The sequence below is a fragment of the Aureobasidium namibiae genome (assembly GCF_000721765.1).
Source record: "Aureobasidium namibiae CBS 147.97 unplaced genomic scaffold scaffold_6, whole genome shotgun sequence".
Taxonomy (NCBI): domain Eukaryota; kingdom Fungi; phylum Ascomycota; class Dothideomycetes; order Dothideales; family Saccotheciaceae; genus Aureobasidium; species Aureobasidium namibiae.
In genome coordinates, this window is record NW_013581203.1 from 224,516 (window position 1) to 249,881 (window position 25,366).

Genomic DNA, 25,366 nt, shown 5'->3' on the forward strand with positions numbered 1-25,366 from the left:
TAATCGACACCACGACGAGCAAAGTTCCGGACAGTGGGCCAATGCTCAGACGTCGAGGTCGTACGAAGAATGGTCGCAGGCTTCCACAGCCCACGACAGACAGCTCTCAGGATCTACTCAGCATCCAGATGCTGTTTATACCCAGTTCCACAATCCGGAGTCGGATCCTACGAAGCTGCAAAGATGGTCGACGAGACCGGGCGATCATGTCGAACACATCGGAGAACACGGAGACGCGGGCGGTGCGCCTCTGGACACTAAGACAACCACATCGTCATCTCAGGGGCTGCAGTTCACCAGATCGAAGTTGTTGGGTCTCCATCCGCACGCACCGATTGCAGAAGAACATGATGCTACACCATACTCCGGGCTATGGTGGAGCAAAGTGAGACTGGCTCTGCGAGAACCATTCGCGGAGTTCTTTGGCGTCATGATCCTAGTCTTGTTTGGCGATGGTTCAGTGGCTCAGGTACTCCTGGGTGCCAATGACAAAACTGCTCCTGGCGGGAACGGATATGGAGGATACCAATCTATCTCATGGGGTTGGGCGTATGTTGTCCTTTGTGAAGTCCATCGGCATTGTTCACTAATTGATGACAGCATCGGCGTGATGTTGGGAGTGTATGTGGCTGGTGATTCTGGAGCATACCTGAACCCAGCGATTACCTTTACCAACTGCCTTCTCCGCAAGCTCCCGTGGCGAAGGTTTCCGGTGTACTTCCTAGCGCAGTTCCTCGGCGGTCTGGTCGCTGCTGGCATCATATACGGCAACTACGTCAACGACATCAATGCTTTCGAAGGCCATGGAATCCGTACAGTGCCTCCGAGCCCGACAGCAACTGCGGGAATCTTTTGCACATATCCCAAGGCGTACATGACCAAAGCCAGCATGTTCTTCTCCGAGTTCATTGCCAGTGCGATTCTGATGTTTGTGATCTTCGCTCTCAAGGACGACACAAATAACGGGGTGTCCCGCGGAGGAGGCAATTGGTTCCCGCTTGGGCTGTTCTTCTTGATCTTCGGAATCGGGGCATGCTTTGGTGTTGAGACAGGTTATGCAAGTAAGTATTGCGGTGGCTCCACTGAATATCGGATGCTGATTTGTTGCAGTCAACCTTGCCAGGGATTTTGGACCTCGTCTCATGTCCTACTTCCTCGGATATGGCCACGAGGTCTGGTCCGCTGGGGGCTACTACTTCTGGTAAGATGTGTCCCGGATGCGTGGATGAACAAGTTTGCTGACTCGATAAAGGATTCCAATGGTAGCACCGTTCTGTGGATGTGCGTTCGGAGGCCTTATCTACGATGCGTTCATATACACGGGACCGTGTCCGCTCAACACAGAATGGCTAGGCTTCAAGGACATGATTCATCCTCGTCATGCAATTGAGGAACGAATCCGAATGCAGAAGAAGGAGGGACTTGTCTAGGGGTCGGGCTGGAAAGTGGCTGGAAAGTGATTTGTGCATGTATCTTTTGTAGTAACAACAGCATAACACATGATAGCAATAATTAATTCACGATGAGATCGGGAAAAAGAAAAGACGGGACGGAAAGACGATTGTGATTTCTTGACGCGCGCCAAGGCGGTGGTCATCGATCGTGTTTTGACGCGCCAAAGTTTGGCAAGCGCGCCCGACGCGTGAGCCCGCGTGCCTCGAAACTCCCTGGCACCTGCCACTCGCGTCCAACGACGACACACCCAATACCAAGACGAACTACAGGCCATCATTCCACTATCCGTAGCACTGTACAGCCGTGCTCGAGCCATAGCATCACCACAAAGCTTCGAAATACGGAGCATGACACATTACGATATTCCTACAGAACGCGTCACGACCACGACTTAGATTGGACAAGTCTTTCAAGGAAACCCGACCGTCCACCTTCACGCATGCCTTGCTGAGACAGCTCCTTCGCCATGTATCTTCCCAGAACGCTTCTCTCACATCTCTACACACATCTGGTCCGCAACACCCATCCACTTTCACCACCCGTCTTGATCCTCGTGTCCCTCGACCCCGATGCTCTTTGTGCTTGTCGAATCCTCACAGCACTACTCAAACGCGACTATATTCCTCACAAAGTTCAACCAGTAGCTGGCTACAGTGAATTGTCCGCTGCCGGAAAGGATCTCGTGCTTCCTCTGACGCGTCAACATGGCGGTCAAGGCGGTATTGTCGTCTGCCTGGGTGTCGGAGGACTTGTAGACTTGGAAGAGATGCTCGCTCTAGATGGAGGAGAAGACCCGGAGACACAGATGAACATGTACGACCACGGTGTTGAAGTCTGGGTCGTTGATGCAAGAAGACCCTGGAACTTGCAAAATGTCTTTGGAACTGGAGCCATGGCCCCACCAGAAGATCAAGATGCCGCAATCACCCCTGCAATGGCCAAGAGGAGGAGAGGTGTTGATCAGGGCAAAATTCTACCATCTTACACGCCAGGGAGAGGAGGTATCATTGTCTATGACGATGGTGACATTGAACAAGAGTTGGGTGCAGAAAAAGAAGCCTTTTGTGCCCTGCAGGATATGCCAGATATCGATGAAGAAGCAGATGATGGTGATCTCGACGAGGAAAGTGACGAGGAAGAGTGTGCCGAAGACTCACAAACACGAAAGCGAAAGACATGGAGTGATGACGATGCAGAGGAAGAAGCCGACAGTGATATTGAAGGTGACAGACCATACCAAAGGCGGCGAAGTAACTCCGTATGTTGCGATATCTCTAGAGTACAAGCCTGTATACTGACTGTCGACTCAGAGCACCTCAATACCTGCCACTCCCACTTCACCATCATCACGACGACACGAACGATTGGAAATTTCCAACCATCCTTCATCTTCACAACTCGGTCTAGTCCCTTCATCACCGCCGCTTCAACCTAAAGCCCCGTCAGCACGATCGCTTCGCCGCAAGCTACTCAGGATGAAGCGAAAGCACGAAGCAGTACTCGAGGCATACTACTCACTAGGAACTTCAGCCTCGGAGCCCATATCTTCAATGCTGTATTCACTAGCTTCTGAACTTGGTCGTGAAGACAATGACCTGCTCTGGCTGGCATTAGTTGGAATGTCTTCCACTGAGCTCTATGGCAGATCCAAAACCACAAACTCCGAAGCACGCCAAAACCCATGGAATTTGAGTCGAGGCGATCAGATTCGTGACGTGCTCCGTGATGAAGTACGCCGTCTCAACCCTGTACCGGCCACAGACATCGCAAGGGAAAGAGACGAAGCCGGTGGCATAATTCCTACCAGTGCACGTTCGGCGACAGACACCTCGATTCGTCTTTCGCCAGAACCGCGCTTCCTTCTGATCAGACATTGGTCCCTGTACGAGAGCATGCTGCATTCGCCATACCTCTCATCACGGTTGCATATCTGGTCGGATGCCGGAAAGAGAAGACTGCACAAGCTCTTGGCCAAGATGGGTGTCTCACTAGCTGAAGCCGAAAAGAGTTATACACACATGGACATGGAACTGAAGCGCGGCCTGCGTGACCGCCTCTTGAAGTTTGCCCCTATGTATGGCCTCGATGGACTAGTACCACCAGAAGACAGTCACCGTCACAGACACGAAGGCTGGGGCTTTGTCCGCTCTTGGGGTTGGCAGGCTTGTCTCTCAGCAGTCGATGTCGCAGTCATTACAAGCGCCATCCTCGAAGTTGGCACTGAACAGTTTTTCGACACCATCTCTGCCGCCACGCCACAGACCGACTTCCGCATGAAGGTCTTTTCTTCAAATTACAATTCACGTATGCAAGCACTACCCACACCACCCACATCACACAACGGCGACTCATCACCCTCAGCGTCACAACTCGAGCAAGAAAGTTCGATCATGGACCCGGACTGGACAACCCATCGTTTCTTTGCCGCTTACGACGCTCTATCTCCTTCATCTTCTGCGCTACAACTTTTGCTTTCTCACGTACCCACGGCGCAGCATCTTCACAGAGCAATCCTCCGTACTGGCAGTGCACTCATCGCCAAACATCAGATACGCCATCTACGAGCTTTCCGGATGGGCGTCGTCCGCGAAGGACCGGACGTAAACCTTTTCATCCACCCCGGCGCTCTCGTCAAACTCGCCACTTGGATCTCCGAAGCCATCTCTGTACTTGAAGCAGAAAAAGGAGCCAAACGCACCTCTGACAACGCACTTGTTCTTGCCGCTCTCGATGAGCGCAGAGGCGTTTATGTTGTCGTTGGACTTGGTGGTGGTGATGCAGCATCAGGACGCATCCGCAGTCGTGCAGAGCAAAAAGCCCGCGCCGATAAGAAACTCGCCAGAGAAACCAAGAAAGCAGAAAAGAAAGCACAGAAGCTTCAGCAACGCGCTCAACGCAAGCAAGCACGTCGCGAGCGCGACGAAGCAAATGGCATCTTTGTCGACTCTGATGACGAGGCCTCTGACGCTGAGTCGCTTTCTTCTGGTTCAGACTCTTCAGATTCGGACGACGACAGTGAAGATGAGGAAGAAGCGGAAAAAAGAAAGCAAAGAGGATACGGCAGCAACAAGTTTGGCTCAGCTTTCCAAGAAGTGATTGAAGAGACGGGGGCTAGAGTCAGAATCGATTCGTTCGAACACGAGGTTGTCGAGGTCAAGAAGGAAGACCTTAGTGGATTTTTGGAGGCATTGAGCTTCAAGGGTGTTGTCGGGTGATTCCATTTTGCATGATTTGTAGTAAAGCATGAGGCGTTTTTGTTTGTTGCTCAGCATGAAATAGCAATTGTTAGATAGCTTGCTTTACACATTGTCTTCTTGTTATCGTGTTCTTTTGTATTTTCTTCCTCGTGAGTAACTATCAAAATGCACAATGGTATTAAGAGACAAGATGCACCCAATGAGAGTCGTAGGATCAGGGGCTTTCGATGGATCTCTCTGCGATTTGGAAAGAACTGTGCATTTCTATGGCCTCATTTCTACTCTACGTTGGGAGATGAGAGCTGATGGTACACAAAGCTCTCTTTGGACGGATCTGAGATACAGAGTCCACTATGCATTGTCAAAGTGAGGATGTCGACTTCAGTCTTGAAAAGGAGGAGACGGTTGGTGAAGACGAGCTCCTAATTATTCTGATAGTTTCTGCCTCTCTGCGATGAACTACTTTTTCTACACGACCGCTCCATTCGTTTGAGAAAAGGCTTGTTTGACCATTCTTTACGCAGCTCGTTTCCTTGCATACGAAACACCCTGATCATCTGGTCGAAACTATACCATTGATAACCATTGCAAATGACATAAACTGGCAACTTGCTCACATGCCCCATTGCGAATCGCCTGAAAAGTTCGGGTTGCTGAACAAGGTCTGCATGTGGTAGCAAGTAACCCTGCACCACCACGTATGCTGCCGACAGGGATGGTTTCAAGATCGAGGCACAGGGACGGAGAGCTTGCTGCATCAGCCATTCGACCTGAGGCCAATGGCCATCTGCGTGAGTGTTACTCAATATGCTGGGTGTCTCTCCGGACGCAAAGGCGTGCTACATGGTGATTTCTAAAAATGCAGGGTCACGTCGAAAAGGTAAGACATAGCCACTGGGATTTTGGTACCATCCACTCCACGGAATCGTCTACTATGTAAACAAACCTGTGCATCTTCATAGTGCTAATACTTCGCAAAGAAGAGCTTGGGTTAGATACGGATTAGAACTCCGGAGCCATGACGGACGCTACGTCATGCCCTACACGCGTGCACGTCCAAGTCGCGGCACTCTAAACAGCTTCGAGATATCTTTTTCGACAACCAATCGAATAATCCTTACCCCTTCCAATTCACTGCCCGAATTCAACAATGCATCCCAAAGGATCCAGGAAAAGAGCTGCTGATGCCGAGGCGACTACCTCGAAAGCAAAGAGCTCGAAGAAAGACGACCTAACCAATGCCGGAGCAGCTTCCAAGGAAGCGCAAGAAGAGTCCAATGCCCAGAACACCGAGTCGACGCTACAAGCCTCTGACGATGCCACTATCGCTGACCCTGAGGATCACGACATGGACGAAGCCAAAGTCCAATCAGATCCTTACACCTACATCAGGCATTGTGCCCCTCGATTTGAATGCGAAGCTCGCTACAACAGGGAACACGGAATGGACGAAGACTGGGACGAGGAGAAGGGCAGCGAAAGCTTGTAGACCGTCCTTTGTACTCTTATTGCCCTCACACAAGGAACATGCTAATGCTAGCCCCTGCTTTTAGGTTACCAGGAAGTTGTTGAGAATCACATTGCCGAATTCAACAACTTGAACAGCAAGGATGACAAAACTGAAGAGCTCTGGACTATCGTCGAATCGATGATCTGGTGGATGGTAGAAGAGCCCCATGCTCCAGACATCAAGGCGCTGAAAGAAGGCAAGGTGTTGCAGATGATGTAAGCTGGTGCTTGTCACAATATGGGCATAAGGTCAGGAGCAGAGAACTGCAGGTCTGTAAATCTGCTCTCTCCTTCTATTTGAAACCCCACAAACAATGCTGGGTACTTTCAAGGTGCTAGAAGCTGGTTCTCACCATCTGGAAGAATTACCTTCTCTCTTGATAGTAATAGACAGGAGGCTTTTGCATAATAAAAATGCACAGTGTCTCCTCGCATTCAGGTATGGCCAAGGAGATGATCTGAGCCAACTTATTTCTGTGGTCAACACCTGGGTGTGGAAGATTTTGTACAATTCGATAGCTACACCACAATGACCTTACGCACGCGAGAGTGCTTGGCCATGAGAACTTCGAAGCTTATTACTGTCGGACAGGACGATTTCTGGAATCCTCGTTATCTTGCTCAAACTCCATCTTTAGCACCACATCGCGTCGTAGAACCGTGAGCTACGCGAATTATCACGAAAAAAACCGCTGTCCCTGATTTCGACTTTCGCAATGAGTTTATTAAGAGTAGGTATTTTGCGAAGTTGTGCAGCATGAGTCAACTCAGATTGCTAGGCCTGGGTATATAAGAACTCATCTTCTTCTTTGCTTTCCATCCTGTCAACCCTTCAAAACTCCACTTTCTGAACTATCAAAACTACTACTCAAATCCACGATGAAGTTTTATACCACTCTCGTCGGCTTCTCTATGGCTTTCGGCACTCTGACCATGGCCGCCCCTGCCAGACCCCCTCCACCCAGCGGCGAGCTCATCAACACCACTACCGTCCAAGGGATCAAGGATTGCATGACACTCGATTGCCTGTGCACTGGTCCATACTGTGCCTCCACTGTCGATCTCGATCCCAGAGAGAACGCTACCACCAACGCCTCAACCAACGACATGATCAACGCCATCAATGTTGCTGCGTTGGACGCCGAGGCAAAGGTGGAGAAGCAGTCGATCAAGGCTAAAAAGGCCAAGAAGGGCAAGAAGTGGGATTTGTGCATCTTGTTCTTCAACCCTTTGGCTGACTGTGGATGATAATGATATTTTCTGCGATTGGACATTGACTGTTGTGAGCTGGAAAATACTGATGCGAAGAGATGTTGGAGTACTGGAGTTCTCGAGTTTTGAGGAGGAGCGAGGGGTAACGGAAAAATGTTTGTCTTTTGATATTTGATAGTTGAAATTCGATAAAAAATCCAACAAAAAACTGCGAAGAATTGCGCTTTTCTGTCTTGTGCTGTCGAGATTTGATGTGCTGCAAGAGAGAGATGTTGATGCGCGAAGATTCAAACAGCAGCTAGTCTTTTTCATCCAAACCACATCGTCCACAATTTCGAGATCGTTCACTTCGTATCTCGCTCATGTCTCCCGTATCCATGGTTTACAGTCGCTCAAATGGTGGCTTCTGAGGCGGACCAGTCGGGCTTTCTCTCCAACATCTGCCACCGTCTTTGACGCAACAGATGTGGTCTTTGCATACTGCTGATGATTCTGGTATATATGGTTGGATGGATGGCGTGGTTCGAGTTGATATGATGGTGGTGGGAACAGTGGTTGAAGCCTGGAGAGCCGTGACGGTCGGCTTGTCGAGGGTGATGGTCGTGGGTGCGGCGGTGGTGAGGGCTGCAAGACCGGCAACAAGCGAGGTGAGAATGATGAACTTCATAGTGATGTTGGTCTGGTAGTGGTGTATGTAGATGTGTTGTCTCTGCGACTACAAAGGTCGACGAAGAGACCAGGAGGGAGTAGAGAGGAAAAGAGCAGCTCTGATAACACACCTTTTCCGCTCATGGTGAGTTGGAGACTTTGGAAACTGCCATCAGTCTGGAACCCAGTGGTGGATATTCCCGCATCAAGTGCTTGAGCTCCGGTGTGGTTCGATGGATTAGAGTTGCACGTGCGAAGGACCTAACGTCAGGTCATCATGCTTGACTGTGGTGCAGTATACTACACTTCAGACTGCCTTGGACACTACGACAGCAGATACACCATTGATATCATCGTCAAAATGGGACTTGGCAGAAGAATCTATTGCTGTTGATGGTCACGGGTGCATTTTCGCTGCACGTACTGTTTTGTGCCAAGGTCTATCACGCTGCAACTATCACAATGCACGATAACTCGTTGAACTAGATTACGCCCAGGGAAGAAAACCTGCCTTTTACTAGCTGTATTGCTGCCTGTGCATAGTCGTATAAGTGAGCTGGAGGTATGAATATGATTACACAAGGGAGATCAAGATTTGATATTTGACTTGATGTTCAGCATTGGACTCTGCGGATCACTCCTGCCGCTTGTGCTACCCATCGAGCTTCTGTGGGTTTCAAGGGAAATCCAGTGAATCTCTCGTTGCAAAATGGCACCGCCAACAAGTCTCGAGGCGGCGGTCAGTGGTCAAAGATGAGGTCAAGCTGTTCCTCCGACAGAGAAAACCTGACGACTCGATAGTATGGTGTGTGTTTCTTGAAGTTTGCTCCATCGACATGCAAAGTGCAGAAGATTCGGCGGAAGAGCAAGTATCGCCGCGAGGGTTGCAAGCGATGCAACGTGAAGAAGGACGAGAATATCTGCAGGCCGGTCTGACAGACAGTCCAGAAGAGCGAATCAATTTCGTTGAAGCCTCGCTCTGGAAATCTTCTCGGCGGAGCGATCAGTCAATTTTCGTCTTTCCCGACATCAACCGGTGAAGTTGGGCATTCGTGTTGGTCATTGGCAAAGCTTTGACAACTTGCGGGAGCCGATCTGCATCCAGCGATGGAACTGAGAGGAGGAGCAGTCCATATCGATGCACAAGGCCAGTTCAGGTCTGAGCTTCGTGTTGGTGATTCAGATCGTCAGCGTGTGGATGTGGGTCAGCGTATCAGGCACCAAGAAGGATAGATTGAAATGCTTGGCAGCCTGTACCCATGTAACTCCTATCTACAGGGTATCTTCAAGGCCAATGGATAGCGCGCATATCTGTGCGTCTGCATATACAAGGATTGCAGTGAATAGATGGTGTTACCAAGCTCAAAATATGCAGTCTGCAAGCCTCACGATAACCTCCGGCTGTGCAAACACCCTGTATACTACCCCACGTGGGATCCTTGCATCTAGTAAAGGCGCTATTCTTATAGCTAATTCTTCGTGCCTGACGTCCAAGTGGACAGAGCGCAGAAGGATCGTGCATGAGCCTCCAGTGTTGCAATGCTTACCACTAAATATGCATACAACATCCGTTCTAGCTTGGCACTTCCCTTGAGGATTGAGCGTCTGACTGGAATACGAGCAGACAAACGATTTAACGAATATATAAGTCCGATGCCTTTCGTGTGGCAGAACCCACCTCATATTCCCAACTCACCACTTTCCAGCGGTAGCAAGACACATTATCATAAGCCGTCATCATGGTCAACATCACAGCTTCTTTTATGACTCTTCTAGCAGCCGCATCTCTCGCGGTAGCGGCACCTGCCTCGCTTGAGCCCCAATCTAATGTTCCTGCTCACATCTTCGAAAAACGTGCTGTGAGCTGCAGAGACGACAATTACGACATATGGAAGAGAGGAAACGTACGTCACTACACCATAGCGGCAATACCCACATCATCACTGACCCTCACAACAACAGACTGCGGATGCTGCAAGATGTATCACCGAACTTGCTGCTCTTGGTGGCCAAGCATGCCAGGGCTCTGTCTCGGGAATTGTCTTCAAGAAGTGTGGAAACACCATAATCCACGGTCAGAATGTTTGTGCTCCCTCTGAGGGCAACCTTGCGACTGCAACGTGGTATGTTTTGTCTTCTCTGGTAGTCATCATCAAGCTCGTGATCGCTGATCGTCTTCATAGCCAAGAAGCTGCGCGTGGTGCTGGTTTGATCATGGACCAGTGCTCCAGAGGTGATGGTACGGTGATGGGCGAGAACCATGCTTGGGCCAGCAGATGTCTCCTGATTCACATCCTTGGAGAGTAGATTGTGCGCCTGGATCCATGTTCATAATTTGTGTATTTCGTGTTATTGGAAACTCGAACGCCGCCTGACGTGCGAACACGAAGCCCAAAAGCGGCAGTAAGTCGATGGAGAGGCGGTGGAGCACCAACGCTGCTTGCATAACCCAGACATAAGGATATGAAAACGTAGGATAGACTATGTTGGTGAGCATCAACGAGCAACCTCTTCCCTATACATAGCAGATTCGTATCAAATAAGAAGCTGCCCTGTTAAGCTACATCCAAGCAGAATCAATCGCGGGAATGCGAGAAAGAATAATCTCGACAAATTGATTATTTTATAATGTCACCAAACATTCGGATGAATATACTAGATGCTCCCAAACTTGCGAGTGACCTAATATCTTGTGAACGTTGACCACACGTTGTCGGATAAGTCTCTTACGGAGTCGTAGTCTTTTTGCGCGAGGTAAGTCGAGACATCCTTACTATAGTTAGGGTGGAAGACAAATATCCTCACCATACTACTTCCCTACCAATATAATGAATCAGTACAATAGTCTGCTTCAATTCAAGGTTTGAACACAAATGCACCGATATCAATGGCATTCTGAGATAGCATTGCACTAAACTCAATACTGAGAGACCGAAAGATGTTGTTCTATGTTCTTTGTTGCGCTGGATGCAAACTGGTATGTCTAACGTTCATCCGAGACAACGCCACAGTGGGTGCCATGAGGCTCTATAGCGGATGACTCCCGGGGACGCAAAGGGACGGCTAGATCCAAGAAGAACATGCTACCTGGACAAGTCAAAAACCGAGACTGGTGGAATGTATATATCTGGGAATATTGAGGCAGACTGTAAATAGAAGAAGGTGAGACAAGAAGCATTGTTTCACTCTAGACGTGTTGCAACGGTATCAGTCTCCATAAAAGCACCATGACCAAGACAACAAACAGATCCACAATCTCAAAGCACTCAAGTCATAATATTCGACGGGCTTCCATTCATCTAAAAACATCGTTGACTTTGAAAACATGTTCCCATGTCAACCCAGCGCCATCGGCACACAATACCATCGTTCAAAGTCTTCAAGTATGCTCCGGCTTGTCCCTTTCTTCTGCGCGCGGGTTCGCTAATATGTCACAGCTTGGACTCAAGGCAAAATGTCTGACGAGTATGGTTCTGCAGTTGATAACGACACTGATATCCAGAAAGCTCGTCCCACCAGAGAGACTGTTACCATCGAAGATGATGCCCCTCTCATCCAGAGTCTCACCACAGAGACTATCGTCATCAAGGATAATACGTCAATCACTCAACAAGCTCCAGCCACGACTGTCGCTCCTATCATCGTGAGCACTCTTGCCACCAAGGAGGCCCCTATGCTCAGGCCCAGGAGAAGACCTCGTGTCATTCCATTCACACCATCAAGAGTCACAAAAGCCTCCCTGAAAAAGACAGCTATCAAGACAGTCACTGTTGACAAGGCAGCTCAGCTTCTGCAGATTATGGAGTCGAAAACCCCAGAGGCCAAGATTGAGAAGCCTGGACTTACTCAAGAAGAGATTAACGAGGATCTGATTGCCATGGGCATTCTACATGCTCCCGATCAAGACTCACTAACTCACCCCGCCTCCGGGAGATCCTCTTCTAACTCGCCTGGAGTCAACGAGGATGGCCGTGATGCCTCGGGTCTTAATCATCACACCATGCAGTCTAGTCTGTCAAAGCCCGGTAAGTCACGATACTGCTCGAAACCAGGCACAGAAGTTCAAAGCATGCTAATGAGAACAGTCAGACCACGAGATTGCTGCGTCAGCTACACAACTGCCAACCTCGGCCGCTCGTGATGGCGTGCTTCATGAATAGTTCCAGGAGGAATGTGTCTTCCTTGTCCTTGTTCTGGAGGTTCGAAGTAGAGAGAGGAACGGCGAATGAACTCATGAATGGAGGTGCCGAATAGAAAGATAAGGCTATAGACAAAGGAAAGGTCAGGTCAATGACTTCGAGGGACAAAGCCCGAGCATTTGCGAGGATTTGAGAACGAGAGGAGAGGAACATCAAGAGAGCGATTTGCGACAGCGAGAGGAGCCAAGCAGGTAGTCACGAACATAGTCCCATACAGTCGTGGCAACGATAATTGTATTTTTAAGCTTTCTATATGTTCTGTGGAATATTCGAGGTAAAAGACAAAGGGCCTGAGATCATCCCACGTTTGTTCTCCACATCGCCGTTCCGAAATTCAGCCTCGAGGACGACATGCTCTGATCGAGACATTGATCAGCTTAGAACTCAGAAACAAGTGCTATCTTGACTTTATCATGCTGGATTGACTGGAAGACCTGCGATACCAAACAAGGCATCGCTTCAACCTCCTGGGCGGTCTGTTGCGACACGTGGATTCTGGATGTGTGCACGACAAATTTCCTTGAGACAGTAAGTTCGTAGTCATGTCCATTGATCGTATGTCAAAATGACGAGGATGGTTTGCGAAGTAGATATACATCGGGCAACGCGCTGGTAAACCTACATTTGGGACTTTATTGAGCGGCGAAGCTCACGAATTGCTCATATATCACAATGCTCCGAGCTCAGCTACCAAGACAACTGCGACTGCAGAGAGGAAAAAGGTTGCCCAGCTTTCTCGGTGTTTGTCCATCAGATATGAGCGTCAACAACCAGCGATGTTCAGTCTGGCGCCATACGAGTCCTTCAGCTCAATTCGGACGACATCCTCCTCCTTCCAGCCCGCTCGCATGGGTGTAGGACAAGGGGACAACACTGATCGGGAAAGAGAGTTGAATTCAATCGGTCTGAGATAGTTGCTGGGAGTGGCATCAGTAGGAAGCACTGGTGCATGATAGCAACTGGTCTCCAACATCTTTTCCATCGTCTTATATGATGCGCTTCTACGTACTTCGTGTGGTGTCTCTCAAGACTAGCTCGAAAGGCCTTGGCGCTGTGGTGATGTCGTTGGCGCACATATACTAATTTATGTTTATTCCCAGCTTGCTTCACTCCTACCAAACCACCATCCGCGAGCCACAATCGAACGCGTGGATACAACCATACCGCATACCACACCTTCACCCTGGACCATAAAGTCCTTGTAATCATCATAAAGACGCGACAGGTACGTGTTCTTCAATGTTTGCGCACACTTTACCCCTGACGCATCCCCTTGAGTCTCATCTCGACTCAGTCATTTTCAACACAACAAGTACTGACGGACCTTGCAGCGCACCCCCTTGTCGCTCACTGTGTGTATCACAGACCCTTCCACATCCTCCTCCTCACAAGACTTCCTGAACTCAAATTGACGTTCATCAGAGTCAGCAGATCGGCATTCACGACTGAGAGTCAACATGGCTTCCGCGGGCGATTCCATTGTCGCTCCTACTAGGGAGACAGACCTTCAAAAGAATTCCAACACCAGCCAACCCAAGCTCCGTCGATCGAAAAGACTCATCAACAATCCTACCTCACAGACAAGCACCATTGAGCCATCCCGTGCAGCAGCGCGTGTGCCACGTCCAGTGGACCCGGTGCAGAGAAGGAAGAATGGTGAGTGATCATGACATATTTCCAGCCGTCTTCCATCCTCTCCACCCCTAGCCGTCCTCAACTCTTTGACATGTAACATGGAAACTGACTGAGGTTGAACAGCTTGGCCTTTCAAGTGGGAAGGCTGGCGCATCAATGCAATTGCATTCCAGTTCCGCAGATCTGGCCTTGAGGCTGTACAGAAGCTCAGAGAGGGACAGAACGACTTGTGGAAGACCAGCCCCCAGGACGCCTCGCTGTACGAGGACGCTCTGCAGGTCTTCAATGATGAGCAAGCTGCTCGTGAGATCCAGCAGAAGTTCCTACTTCCAGAAGAAGTTGGAGGCGTAGCCCCCATTGAAGAGGCTATCGAGGAAGATGAGGCTGCCAGAGCTCTCTTGGATCTTGACTACTCGGACCGCAACGATGTTTACGTCCAAGACGAGACTGTTGACAACACTCTCATGCCTCGCCCATTCAATCCAAAGAACGTGGCAGAAACCAACCTGCCCAGGCTCATGGAGCTTGACGCGGTCACCCAGGCACCAGTAGACAGCGCTATGACAGATGCCCTTCTCGCTGCCCAGAGAGGCATTGAGGTTCCCACAGCCAGAGACGACAGCAACGGCAATCTCACAATAACCACTACCTACCACGATTCTCACACGACAAGAGTCACCAAGCACGTCACTCCAAAGGCCATAACAGACGACGAGGTCGCGCTGGCCCTACTGGGTCTTGCTTACTCAAGCAACCCTCAGGATTATGTCAAAGATGACATTCCCATCAACACTCCAGCACTTCGCCACTTCCACTCAGAAAATTCTATAATTGCCGACCACTCCCCAGAAAATCACAAGGGCAAGACCTCTGAGCCTACCTCTCGTCGCACAACTCGTTTCAAAGGCAAATCTCGCGCCGACACTTCATCAGCCCCTGAGAAATATGAAGTTCCGGACCACCATCAAAAGGCTCCAAAAAGGGTTACCAAGAGCGTACCCCTGTCTGTTCGCAAGCCCCACACCAGAGCACTTCTCGAAACTTCCACCCCTTCTCCTCCCCTGACGGAAGGCGCAGAGCAGAGAACAAAGTCTGGCAAGACCACTGTTTCCCGCGGCCAGAGATCAACCCAACAGGCAGCTGTTTCTCAAAGCCCTCGCAAACTCAGGAGCTCCGCTCATCAAGACCCCAACGAGCAGCCATCCAACCCAAGGCGTAGTAAGCGCAAGGCCACCGCAGAAGGGACTGTCGACGAGGCTCCTACTACCAAGAAGCCCAAGTCTACACCACGTACCGAGACGGACTCAACCCCTACATCGCGCAGCAAGATTGAACTCGTACGTCACGAGGATTCAGACGACGATGAATACGACAACGACGGAGATGAAGCAGATCAACTTAGTCCAGTCAAGACCAAATCGACCAAGACCAAGCACAAGAAGACAACTCGACAGTCGCAGCGTGGAGTCGTCGTCAATCAGTCTCCCGCAGTACCTCAAGTCCCCGCAGCACCACCCATCAGCGCTCAACCCAACACCGTAGTCGCCGTTCAACCTGCCGCAGCACTCCCCACCAGAGCTCCACCCAACACTGCAGGTATTCCCAACGATGCCCTGGCTCTGAACGAGTTCTTCAGGAAGGATCATCCTTGCAGCTTGGGTGTGCAGCTGCCAATCAACCGCACTCGTACTCGCTGGGAATGGAGTGCATATGTCACCCGCAAGACTGGTAACGCTCAATTCGACTGGGGCAATGAGACGCACGTCAGGGACGTCAACCGCTGGCGCCAGCAGCGTATTCGTCGTCGCTTGACTGAACACGGCGTTGTGCGTGATGGTCGTAAGCACGATGATTGAGAACAAAGAAGAGTACGAAGTTAGAGACGAGGAAAAGTTGGAAGAGGAAATGGTGGTGCAGTTTGGAGAGGAGCATCGAAGGAGATGCACAGGAAGTGGAGACGGAAGCAGAAAACAAATCGGCGGGAATAAAGAAAAAGCAGGAAGCAGGGTTGTCTTTGCGCAACACAACTAATACACGACGAATGCTTGAGAGAAGAAAGTGGGGAGGCACACAAAGAAAGATGTGCAACGAAAGAAAGGGAGTAGACAAGCATAGCAAGGATGTCGACTTGGGCGTAGGGTAGATCAAAAGAAGGATTGCACGCACGCCTACAGATTGTCAATGATATTTTACATCCTTCGACTCTTTTTGTAGGTCCTACCAATTTTTCAAAAGAAAGCCCGCTGACATGTGTTACGCGCCTTCACGTATACTTCAAGCATGTGATCAGTTCCAATCAGCTATACCTGTGCACTCGTTCTGGACATGGCTAAGATGGAACCGCCTCATCAACCACCGACAAGAACCCAACCGACGTATTGGGCAGTCAAAACTGACGTGTACAGATATAAGCAGTAACCAAGCAATAGCCAACGACGACTCCCGATGATGATCAAACTCTCAAGCGAGGCCGAATGTTGACTTTGATATCTTGCGGAACGCCAAAGACCCCAGATGTCTGCTTCAAATCGTCTTCGGGGTGGACTAATTCGATCTAGAGATGTTCAGCTGATTGGACTTCTCCAGGGCAAGGGGATTGCTGTGACTGACCTCAAAGTTCATGATCAAGGCGGGAATGACCTTCTTCATCTCCAACCAAGCGACATTCAAGCCGAGACACATACGCTTACCAGCAGAAAAGGTGAGATCGGCGCGATGCATCAGCACTCGTTGTTCTTCGGAAGCCTCAAGCCAGCGCTCTGGTCTGAATACCTCGACGTCTGAGCCCCAGATATCGGGATTTGTGTTTAGGCCAGCGTTATTCATGGCCACGATTGTGCCTCTCGGGATCGGTACGCCAGCGATAACAGCATCGTCGCTGTTGACGACACGTTCGGCCATGATGTTGCTAGAGGGTTTCAGACGTGCTGATTCTCTGATACAAGCATCGAGATAGGGTAGCTTCCGCAGAACAGACATTTCGGGCAGCTCCCACTCTGCTCCAGATCTTGGTGCTGCAGATTCCAACTCGGCTCTCAACGTATCGTGTACTCGCCTATCTCGAAGGATGAGATACATACAGATAGCTGACGTATAAGCAGTCGTCTCTGCTCCAGCGTGAATGGTCGTCATGGTTAGGCCGAGCACAGCGGCTGGCGTATATAGTTGAGGGTCCTTTTGGCCAGACTCCATATACAGATCAAGCAGATCATTGTGAGTGCCCAGCCCTTCTTTGTCCTTGCGGCTTTCGACAACGCGTGAGGCTAGCTTCACAAGCCCTGATCGCGTTGTCGTATTACGGTTCTTCGCAAACCAGTTCTTGTACAACAGTGCTTCAAGCCAAGGCATAGTCCAGTAGAAGATCCAATGAGCGAACCTTTGCTGAGCTGCTTTGCCCGCACCACCGATGTCTGCTTGCTGTCTCATGAACCCTTGGTCCTCGCTGAAGCCGATGCGAGTGATGGTGTCGAATGCAAACCAACCGAACCAAGGAGCAAGATCTGTCGTAGGCCCGACGTTGTGTAGATGGCTGATGAGTTCGAATACGGTATGATCAATATGTTGCTCATACTTCAAGACACCGTTAGGGCTGAAAGTTGGATGCAGGAAGCGCTTCAACCGTGCGGCCTTTTCATCGTCGGTGATGGCGAGAAAAGATGCAACCTCCTGACCGTTGATTGATGCTTTGAGCGGAGCGTAGCTATCCGCCTGTAACTGTTAGCGTGTCTCTCTTAGGGCCAGAAAAGTCACATACTTTTGGGAGAATGTGCGATGCCGGAAGCACGGAGTGCACAGCCGAGACATCACTGAACATTACTCTGTTGGGTCCGTAACGTTGAACGGGCCCATACTTTTGATGCAACCTTTTCTTCACGTCGTAGAATTTCTCCGAGCCGTTCAACTGTTGCATGAGCCAGAAGTTCGTCCATGCCGCAAGAGGTGGTCCAGGTATGTGGCGCAGACGCAGATATTGGAGCAAAGAGGTGAACACCCAGTAGACTCCCGCAAACACAGCAAGGAATAGGATCAAAGCCACATCATGAGTTACCTCCTTGTTCAGAAGTGTTGGCATCTTAGAGTAAGTCGGGTGCTGGGATCAGACTGTGGAAGTCGGAGAGTCGAGAGCGAGCTTCGAGGGACAGGCAGCGAGGCTTTATACCATTGACGACAGTGGCAGAGCGATCATCTCGGTACCACCAGTCATTTGCTCGGGTCACACTCTATGGGATCTTCAGCCTTCGCGGGTGGCACAATTGGTCGAAGCTAGGCACAAGGATGATAAGCCTTGTACCGCTTGCGGTGGAGTACAACGCTGTGACACCAAATGCTTTGAAGGTCATATACTGTACACGATCACTAATGCTGACTGGCCTTGCGATGTTCATGCAGGGTATAATGATGTAGATGCTCGTCTGACTGAGGCTGTGGTGGCTGTCCAGTCCCCCACGAGATCGTCGAACTCCCCCGCAACCTTATTTCTCGGATGTCCCAAACTGACACCTACATGTGACATGTCGTTCGTACCGAGAGCGAGACAAGTCAGACTGAGAACTACATGTCCTCGTTTTGACAAGCTACTAGCTGTGGAAATACTTCGATGGGTGCGACGAATTCAGTGCCCATCACCCTCACTCTTTCCTGCGTTATAGAATATTTCACACGGATAGACATCGCAATGCACAGTTCCATCAGTAGATGGGAAGTGTCCAACGACCGAAAAGTCAAAGTGCCCAAGACGACTGATCTGACGAAAGCCACATCAGCTCCTGAGACTCTAGATCTTGCTATTCAATCTGCACTCGTTCAAGTACAGGAAGTTTCTCTGCACCCATCGATAGGTATTCAGTTTTCTCCAGTCCAGGCCCACCGGTGGCGGTCTTCAAGACTCACGCTTCCCCAACCCGTCCATGGGATGAAGTCTGGTAATGCGGAAAGAGCTGCCTGATTCCACTTGTCAGCTTAACGGCATCGATGCCGCTTAGCTTCGATCTCGTGAAGACCTCAATCCAGTCAATACGAGAGTGAACTTTGAAAAAGGCAAGATTCTTTCAATTGGAAGTCTGTGTGTAAGAATCCAAGCTACGATAAAGCGCGGATCCTGTTGTAGACATCAAGGTAGCCTGGTTGATCTCACGTCATTTGATTTTAACCTTTTGCGCATAATCAGTGGCAACCCTACTGTCAGATCTTCGAGGATGCTCGGAAGTAAAGTGCATACTCTCAATCGTTGTGGTCGCAGACAAGACAGCAGTAACAAGACGGAGTATATGCGTTGTCCATGTGGATATCACAGTCCCTCCCCTGCGGAGATGCACTGAAGAATCTGAGCGATAGAAAGGCACAGTGTCTTCAAAAGACAGAGCAGAGCCATGGAGAGCTATCATTCGAGTCTGTCAACGAAGTTCTCTTCCACAAGGCAGTCGAAAGATCCGGGAAGATCGTAAGTCACGATTAGCAGACAAGTGATTGATGAAAAACATTTCGGGCCGTGCCTTGGTAGCCGGGTACACAGACATGTCTATCGCTTTGGTAATCGATATCACGGTCGCTCATTTGTGACCCTCGCATCGCTGCCCCTTCACATGCTGAGAGATATACTATGCAGCCATAGGGGCGAACACAAAGAATATGCCGGAGATTTGTGATGACGATTCAGACTCGAGAATTCACCCTTTGTCCATCTTGATCGATTCCAGACTGACATGACCTCCAACTTGGGGTTCAAAGGGCACCATGTCCAAATGCGTCCAAATCGTCTCTCTCATTGTGGTCTCCTCGATGGATCCCTAGAGATAAATGCATTCTTCCAGACACTTACACATTTCCATCCGCGAAATCGTCACCACGTATCCAAGCTCCAGCCAATTTTTACCAACCACGTAGAAGCTACTGCAAACAACAAAACGCTAATCATGGACTCTTCAGATAGCGAAGACTACATCCCCGGCCGCTCCCCAAAACCAACAACAAGCTCAAAATACGCCGAGAAGCATGGAGACACACGCGTGAGTCTCTTAGACGTGGTCAAGAAAGTAAAACCACATAGTCCCACCACTCAAGCACTTGAGTTGAGAGCTGTAAGGGATCTGGGACCTGAAGAAGGTATGAATACCCTGAGATGCTGAGTGACCGGGGGAGTAGGCTGACATTGACGATTCGTAGATGAAGCAGAAATGAGAACGTTCACCGAAGAGGATTACCTCCGAGTCCGCGATAGTACGTTTAGCTTGCCTGTGGCGCCTGCGGTGAGAAGGCACGAGGCAGAAGTGGCTTCGAGGGACGAACGAGCTGCGAGACGTGCTGCGAGAGATGGTACTTCTGCACCTGCGACCACAACTCGGGCAACTCGCCGCTCGACTAGATCTGCAGCGGTCTCGTATGCGGAGTCTTCGCCCACTGAGGCCGTACGCTCGTCTCCGGGTTTCGAAAGCCCTGAGTCTGAGGAGTACTCGCCAGTTCCTCGCGGCACCAAGCGTAAGCGCACTGCCTCCAGGTACGAAGACGAGGTAGTTGAGACTGGTGCTAAGCGTCGTGGCACTAGAACCATCAAAGAGGACAGTGATGAAGAGATGGAAGATGCAGCGAGTCGTTCTCGGTCCGTTACGCCTGCACCGCCGATCAAGAAACGGAGTATGAAAATCACTACGTTGGCTGATAGCGATGATGAGATGGAAGAGCCGGCTGTGAGCAGGAAGTCTGCTACTCGCTCGAGGTCTGTGACGCCTGCTCCACCGATTAAGAAGAGGAAGGTTGAGGGAAAGCGCAAGACTGTTGTTGAGGATAGTGATGATGAGATGGAGTAGGTGGTGCGAGAAGAGGCCTTGGGATCTCGTTGCTGGGGGCAGGCGGCGCGGTTCGAGAGATCGGTTTGCAGTCTAGATGGTTGATATCAGCACAGATAGACTCGGATGAGTACTTGATAAAATGGTGAATAGAGCCTACCGAGCGGCAGCTAATTGTTGAAGATCCTTGAGCGGCAGACCGATTGTGCCATGGCGAGTGCCTCGAATGCAGCACTGAGCAGGACACCCCGATGCAGTGTCTTTCGGAAAGATGCGATCTTCGTCGTTGGATTTTGTTACTTGTTTGGTTGCGGAAGGAGTGATAGTTGTTAGGTATTAGATTGATGAAGGTAGTTCAGTGAAAGTGCTTGAATGCAGACAAACCAGAGAAGTGCGAAGAGTATCGGCCTCACAGCGGATTGAACACTAGCTATAACAAGCGCACGTGTTGATGTTCGTAAACAAAGTGTTCAACTCCGTGTATCTTACGCCCAGCTCTTTTTGCACCAATAGCACTTTTGGCTATACCAAACCCCATAGAGTCATGCTTGGTAGGGGGAAAAAAAGCGAAAGCGATGTCTGAGGCAGAGCAAAAAAGAGTCGTTATGCCTTGCGGCGCGGAAATGGCTTACTGTGGCCCTAACTGCCTCCCGAAGGGCAGCCAGCCGGCAGGTCCTACCGAATGGAGATGCTCGCGGCTTACGGGTTAACCACTCACACTATCCTTCCCACTCGGGTGCGCACCCACAGGTGAGGGCCAAACTTTTTTAATTATATAGTCTGCTTGTAAAGTGAAGCTTCCTCATACAGATAAAACAGATGTAAGTCATTGTTCTCACTTTCTTCCTCGCCTCAGTCTTCTTGGGTCTGTTGCCTTGTGCTTGTGATGTGCATGCTTGGGGGTTCGTGCAATTAGGATTTCTTGAACATGCAAAGAGTGTATTCTATGAGGTTGAGACAGAGGGCGGATGGAGGGGAGATAGAGAGTTTAGAGAAAAGTGGAAAAACAGAAGCATTGTTCACACTCATCTCTTTGTTGTACCGATTCCGGTGATCTAGCATCGGAATCACCATACCATCCTACCTGATCATTGTTATACTAGTAACATGCGCCTTGGGGATGATGTGAGAATGCATAATATTCTTGCAAGTGTCATGTTGTGAGAGAAGACAGCGATGTGAAGTCGAAGTCAAGGCTTCACCGCCCGGCACCGGGGCCTCGGCACAGTCTACACCGACTCGACGCTCGGGCGCCAAACATTCGAGGGGCTCCATCATCATCATTACCAAGCATCTTTGTCCTCTTTCACAATAACACCGACGCCTTTTGCGTCGCCATACTGCAAAGATGAGGTCGCAGATAAAATGTGTACTACTGCTATTGACGCTATGCATTTGCGTATGCTCAGCAACACACACGTCTAATTGGGCCGTCCTGGTCTCGACCTCCCGCTTCTGGTTCAACTACCGCCATCTCGCAAACACCCTCTCGCTCTACCGCACCGTCAAGCGTCTGGGCATTCCCGACTCTCAGATCATCCTCATGCTTCCCGATGATATGGCTTGTAACCCTCGCAACTCATTCCCTGGCTCCGTCTTCAACGACAAGTCCCGCGACTTGGATCTCTACGATGCCATGGGTAGTGGTATTGAAGTCGACTACAGAGGCTATGAAGTCACGGTCGAGAATTTCATTCGCCTTTTGACGGATAGATGGCCAGAGAGTTGGCCCAGGAGTAAGAGGTTGATGACGGATGACAGGAGCAACATCTTGATCTACATGACTGGACACGGAGGAAATGAGTTTTTGAAGTTTCAGGATGCCGAGGAGATCAGTTCGCATGATTTGGCTGATGCCTTTGAGCAGATGTGGGAGAAGAAGAGGTAACAACTTCCACCCGAACCTCGTTGATGACAATGACTGACAAGAGAACAACAGATACAACGAGCTACTCTTCATGATCGACACGTGCCAGGCAAACACCATGTACGGCCAGTTCTACACTCCCAACATTATCGCCACCGGCTCCTCAGCACTCCACCAATCCTCTTACTCCCACCACGCAGACCAAGATGTCGGTGTCGCAGTCATCGATCGCTGGACCTACTACAATCTCGAATTCCTGGAACAGCAGATCGGCTCTACAAGCAGCAATGTCACTCTAGGCCAACTGTTTGACTCTTATGATCCAGTCAAAGTACACTCTGACGCAGGTATCCGCTACGATTTGTTCTCTGGTGGAGAAGCAGAGGCCAGAAACAGAAAAGTGGTTGATTTCTTTGGGAACGTGCAGGGTGTCGAGGTTGATGATGCAAAGAGTGGGGAAGACTCACTGGCAGAGTGGAAGGCTGATCTACTTGCTTTGAAGGCATTGATGGACAAGTCGAGGGACATGATGAAGGAGTTGAACAATGTTACTGCTGATGTCGAGTTTGCTGAAGCGACGGTTGCACCATCGCAGGCTGAGGAGCATGCTTTTGGAACTGCAAAGTTGCTTGATCAGGCTTCGACTTGGAGTAAGCAGGCTATCGGCGGTGCTGCTCTTCTTGCACTCGGCGCTCTCTGGACTCTGAGCTCTGTTCTCGATTGAGCTTCTTCTCTTCCACGATACGACAAGCGAAAGACATGATATCTCTACGATGAGTAGATTCCTCTATCGGGTCCCTGTCTGATTGCTCCGGTCGAAGTCCATCGCACGAACACTCGTCAAACCTCATGGTCTCTCAGACTCAGAGCAAGATCCGCCAAGTCTTACTCGTCTACTCTCTCTTGGACCCAAACGACCGCATAGCCCCATCCACTCCACTCATCCACCTAGCAGCCCTCTGCAACAAAATCGGCAACACGCCCAACCACTCAATCAACCAAGCATACATAGGCATACTTACCACCCCGTTCCCACCCTGCTCGATTGCATCCACGACTTCCCTCGCCAAATCCCTCGCCTGCACTACCGGCCCAAAGAATTCCGACGGAGACTTGAGCGTTGAAAACATAGCCGTGCTCAATTGTCCAGGCTTCACCAAGATCATTTTCGTGTTGTGCGCGCCTGGGTATGATGCGTGCTCTGCGAGTTGGGCGATTTCAGAACGAAGAGAGGTGTGGAAAGCCAACAATGCGGCTTTGGAGGCGGTGTAGTCGGTTAGGTGTGAGGCGCCCAGGTGGCCGAGTACCGACGAGACTGTGACGATTGTGCCGCCATTGGGTGAGGAAAGAATGGATGGTAAGAAGGTGCGGCAGGTGTAGAAGTGGGAGAGGGTGTTGATATGAAAGCAGCGGGAGATTTGGGATGCAGAGAGCGAGAGAAGAGGCAAGCCGTTCACGATGCCCGCGTTGTTGATCAGGATAGTGGGTGTGCCGACCTGTGTGGGTGGAGTTTGAGTCAGCATATAGCACTGAGACAAAGAACATTTGTCTCTCCTCAAGTCGTGCAAAGGCATTGCGAATTGGAACAAAAGGCTTGTAGAGATTGAATAAACAGAACAGAAGAGGAAAATCTACATACCTCGTGGCACACCCTCTTGTACGCCTTTTCCACAGCGTCAACATCACCGACATCAACACTCATCCACCTCACCCCTCCTTCATCTGCCCCTGCCCACTCGTCCGGCTCCCTTACATCCCACACCACTACCTCTGCACCTCTCAACTCCAGCAACTTTGCCATCAACCATCCCAATCCACCTGCTCCTCCGGTGACAACAGCAATCTGCTCTCTCCACACCACTGCTCGACTTCTACCATTGCCCAAGCGTGTGTTTAAGGCTGAGAGGGTATAGAGGGAAGTATACCATACTGCTATGATAAAGCATGTGAGAGCAGAAGTGACAGTGGTGGGGTGATTGATGGCATGGAGGCTCAGGATGTAGCTGAGAGCAAACGAATAGAGGTATGGCAAGGGGGGGAAGAGGAAGGAGAGGACGTGGAGGCAGTAGTCGAGAGATAGGGTGGGGGTTGGGGGTGTAGGAGATAGGGTGAGGGGGTAGAAGATACTGAGGATGGTGAGAGAGGTTAGGAGCGTGGGAGTTAGGACTTCTGATAGTGCGTGTGACATCTCTGGGAGTGAGGGGAGGTCTGGCATTTTGATTGCAGATGGAGGCGTGGTGGTCAGTGGTAGTTGCTTTGGTTGACGAGTCGAGTCCTCAATGTTGGGTATTTGTGGTGCGATGGGGTGACACAGCTGCTCATTCGAGACCGTGCTGAAGTTGATACTGAAGTTGATTTTGGTGTTCGAGCTACGCGGTTGGAGAAAGCGCTTGTAGTCGTGGCTGACTAAGCATATAACATGGACGTTCTTGGGTCACACCGAGACGAGTGTATCATCCTTTTATGAGTCTGCGGTCGAGTGATCAATTGTGGAAGAAGAATTCTTGAGCAAGAAGGGCAAATCGTCAACAAAAGGAGAAAGATGTCATAGACACTCGTTCCAAGTTATAGCGTGTTCACCAACGAGCAAGCGAGGCTCGAGCCGAGCAAGGTGGCCTTAGGGGCTGACCGAGCCCGGAGCCTTGATCATATCACTCACAGATGGTACATCATGGACACGGTATATTATCCAACTACTTCGCCACAGCTTTGCCTTCTCTCATCACTGGTACGGCGAGATATAACCCAGAATGTCCAAGTAATGCCTGACACCCTGGCCTCGGTAGTGAAGCTTCGCCGCATGCGGCAACGCCAGGATAGCTTTGTTCGACACTCTTGACCTTTGACTGACACGAGAGGGGT

The 25,366-nt window shown here is 50.2% G+C and overlaps 11 protein-coding genes across 11 annotated transcripts; 9 read left to right on the top strand and 2 right to left on the bottom strand.

The window, feature by feature from the left end:
- Positions 1 to 220: 220 nt before the first annotated feature.
- On the top strand, positions 221 to 1,430 carry M436DRAFT_8930 (aquaporin; the record flags this gene model as incomplete). The annotated part of the gene is made up of 4 exons (XM_013572886.2): positions 221 to 549; positions 601 to 1,061; positions 1,111 to 1,201; positions 1,253 to 1,430. Coding segments are annotated over 4 exons (1,059 nt in total), but the record flags the coding sequence as incomplete, so codon positions are not given.
- Positions 1,431 to 1,921: 491 nt separating this feature from the next.
- M436DRAFT_43787 (CDC45-like protein) lies at positions 1,922 to 4,670 on the top strand (the record flags this gene model as incomplete). Its single annotated transcript, XM_013573002.1, has 3 exons — positions 1,922 to 2,713; positions 2,766 to 3,759; positions 3,835 to 4,670. 3 exons carry the CDS (start codon positions 1,922 to 1,924, stop codon positions 4,668 to 4,670), a joined length of 2,622 nt encoding a protein of 873 aa, XP_013428456.1.
- Positions 4,671 to 5,802: 1,132 nt separating this feature from the next.
- Positions 5,803 to 6,623, top strand: M436DRAFT_62660 (uncharacterized protein; the record flags this gene model as incomplete). The annotated part of the gene is made up of 3 exons (XM_013573173.1): positions 5,803 to 6,137; positions 6,258 to 6,377; positions 6,584 to 6,623. The coding sequence occupies 3 exons, from the start codon at positions 5,803 to 5,805 to the stop codon at positions 6,621 to 6,623; spliced, it is 495 nt and encodes a 164-aa protein (XP_013428627.1).
- A 417-nt stretch (positions 6,624 to 7,040) lies between these two features.
- On the top strand, positions 7,041 to 7,409 carry M436DRAFT_80694 (uncharacterized protein; the record flags this gene model as incomplete). Its single annotated transcript, XM_013573310.1, has 1 exon — positions 7,041 to 7,409. The coding sequence occupies one exon, from the start codon at positions 7,041 to 7,043 to the stop codon at positions 7,407 to 7,409; it is 369 nt and encodes a 122-aa protein (XP_013428764.1).
- A 2,351-nt stretch (positions 7,410 to 9,760) lies between these two features.
- On the top strand, positions 9,761 to 10,328 carry M436DRAFT_80695 (uncharacterized protein; the record flags this gene model as incomplete). The annotated part of the gene is made up of 3 exons (XM_013573311.1): positions 9,761 to 9,925; positions 9,984 to 10,144; positions 10,205 to 10,328. 3 exons carry the CDS (start codon positions 9,761 to 9,763, stop codon positions 10,326 to 10,328), a joined length of 450 nt encoding a protein of 149 aa, XP_013428765.1.
- A 1,018-nt stretch (positions 10,329 to 11,346) lies between these two features.
- On the top strand, positions 11,347 to 12,181 carry M436DRAFT_80696 (uncharacterized protein; the record flags this gene model as incomplete). The annotated part of the gene is made up of 3 exons (XM_013573312.1): positions 11,347 to 11,404; positions 11,459 to 12,046; positions 12,111 to 12,181. 3 exons carry the CDS (start codon positions 11,347 to 11,349, stop codon positions 12,179 to 12,181), a joined length of 717 nt encoding a protein of 238 aa, XP_013428766.1.
- A 1,496-nt stretch (positions 12,182 to 13,677) lies between these two features.
- M436DRAFT_80697 (uncharacterized protein) lies at positions 13,678 to 15,711 on the top strand (the record flags this gene model as incomplete). Its single annotated transcript, XM_013573313.1, has 2 exons — positions 13,678 to 13,876; positions 13,979 to 15,711. The coding sequence occupies 2 exons, from the start codon at positions 13,678 to 13,680 to the stop codon at positions 15,709 to 15,711; spliced, it is 1,932 nt and encodes a 643-aa protein (XP_013428767.1).
- A 596-nt stretch (positions 15,712 to 16,307) lies between these two features.
- Positions 16,308 to 17,927, bottom strand: M436DRAFT_71705 (cytochrome P450; the record flags this gene model as incomplete). Its single annotated transcript, XM_013573238.1, has 3 exons — positions 16,308 to 16,409; positions 16,466 to 17,563; positions 17,610 to 17,927. The coding sequence occupies 3 exons, from the start codon at positions 17,925 to 17,927 to the stop codon at positions 16,308 to 16,310; spliced, it is 1,518 nt and encodes a 505-aa protein (XP_013428692.1).
- A 1,840-nt stretch (positions 17,928 to 19,767) lies between these two features.
- Positions 19,768 to 20,658, top strand: M436DRAFT_62666 (uncharacterized protein; the record flags this gene model as incomplete). Its single annotated transcript, XM_013573174.1, has 2 exons — positions 19,768 to 19,957; positions 20,018 to 20,658. 2 exons carry the CDS (start codon positions 19,768 to 19,770, stop codon positions 20,656 to 20,658), a joined length of 831 nt encoding a protein of 276 aa, XP_013428628.1.
- Positions 20,659 to 21,985: 1,327 nt separating this feature from the next.
- Positions 21,986 to 23,228, top strand: M436DRAFT_71706 (peptidase C13 family protein; the record flags this gene model as incomplete). Its single annotated transcript, XM_013573239.1, has 2 exons — positions 21,986 to 22,521; positions 22,577 to 23,228. The coding sequence occupies 2 exons, from the start codon at positions 21,986 to 21,988 to the stop codon at positions 23,226 to 23,228; spliced, it is 1,188 nt and encodes a 395-aa protein (XP_013428693.1).
- A 169-nt stretch (positions 23,229 to 23,397) lies between these two features.
- M436DRAFT_44104 (NAD(P)-binding protein) lies at positions 23,398 to 24,692 on the bottom strand (the record flags this gene model as incomplete). The annotated part of the gene is made up of 2 exons (XM_013573074.1): positions 23,398 to 24,000; positions 24,144 to 24,692. The coding sequence occupies 2 exons, from the start codon at positions 24,690 to 24,692 to the stop codon at positions 23,398 to 23,400; spliced, it is 1,152 nt and encodes a 383-aa protein (XP_013428528.1).
- Between the last annotated feature and the right edge of the window lie 674 nt (positions 24,693 to 25,366).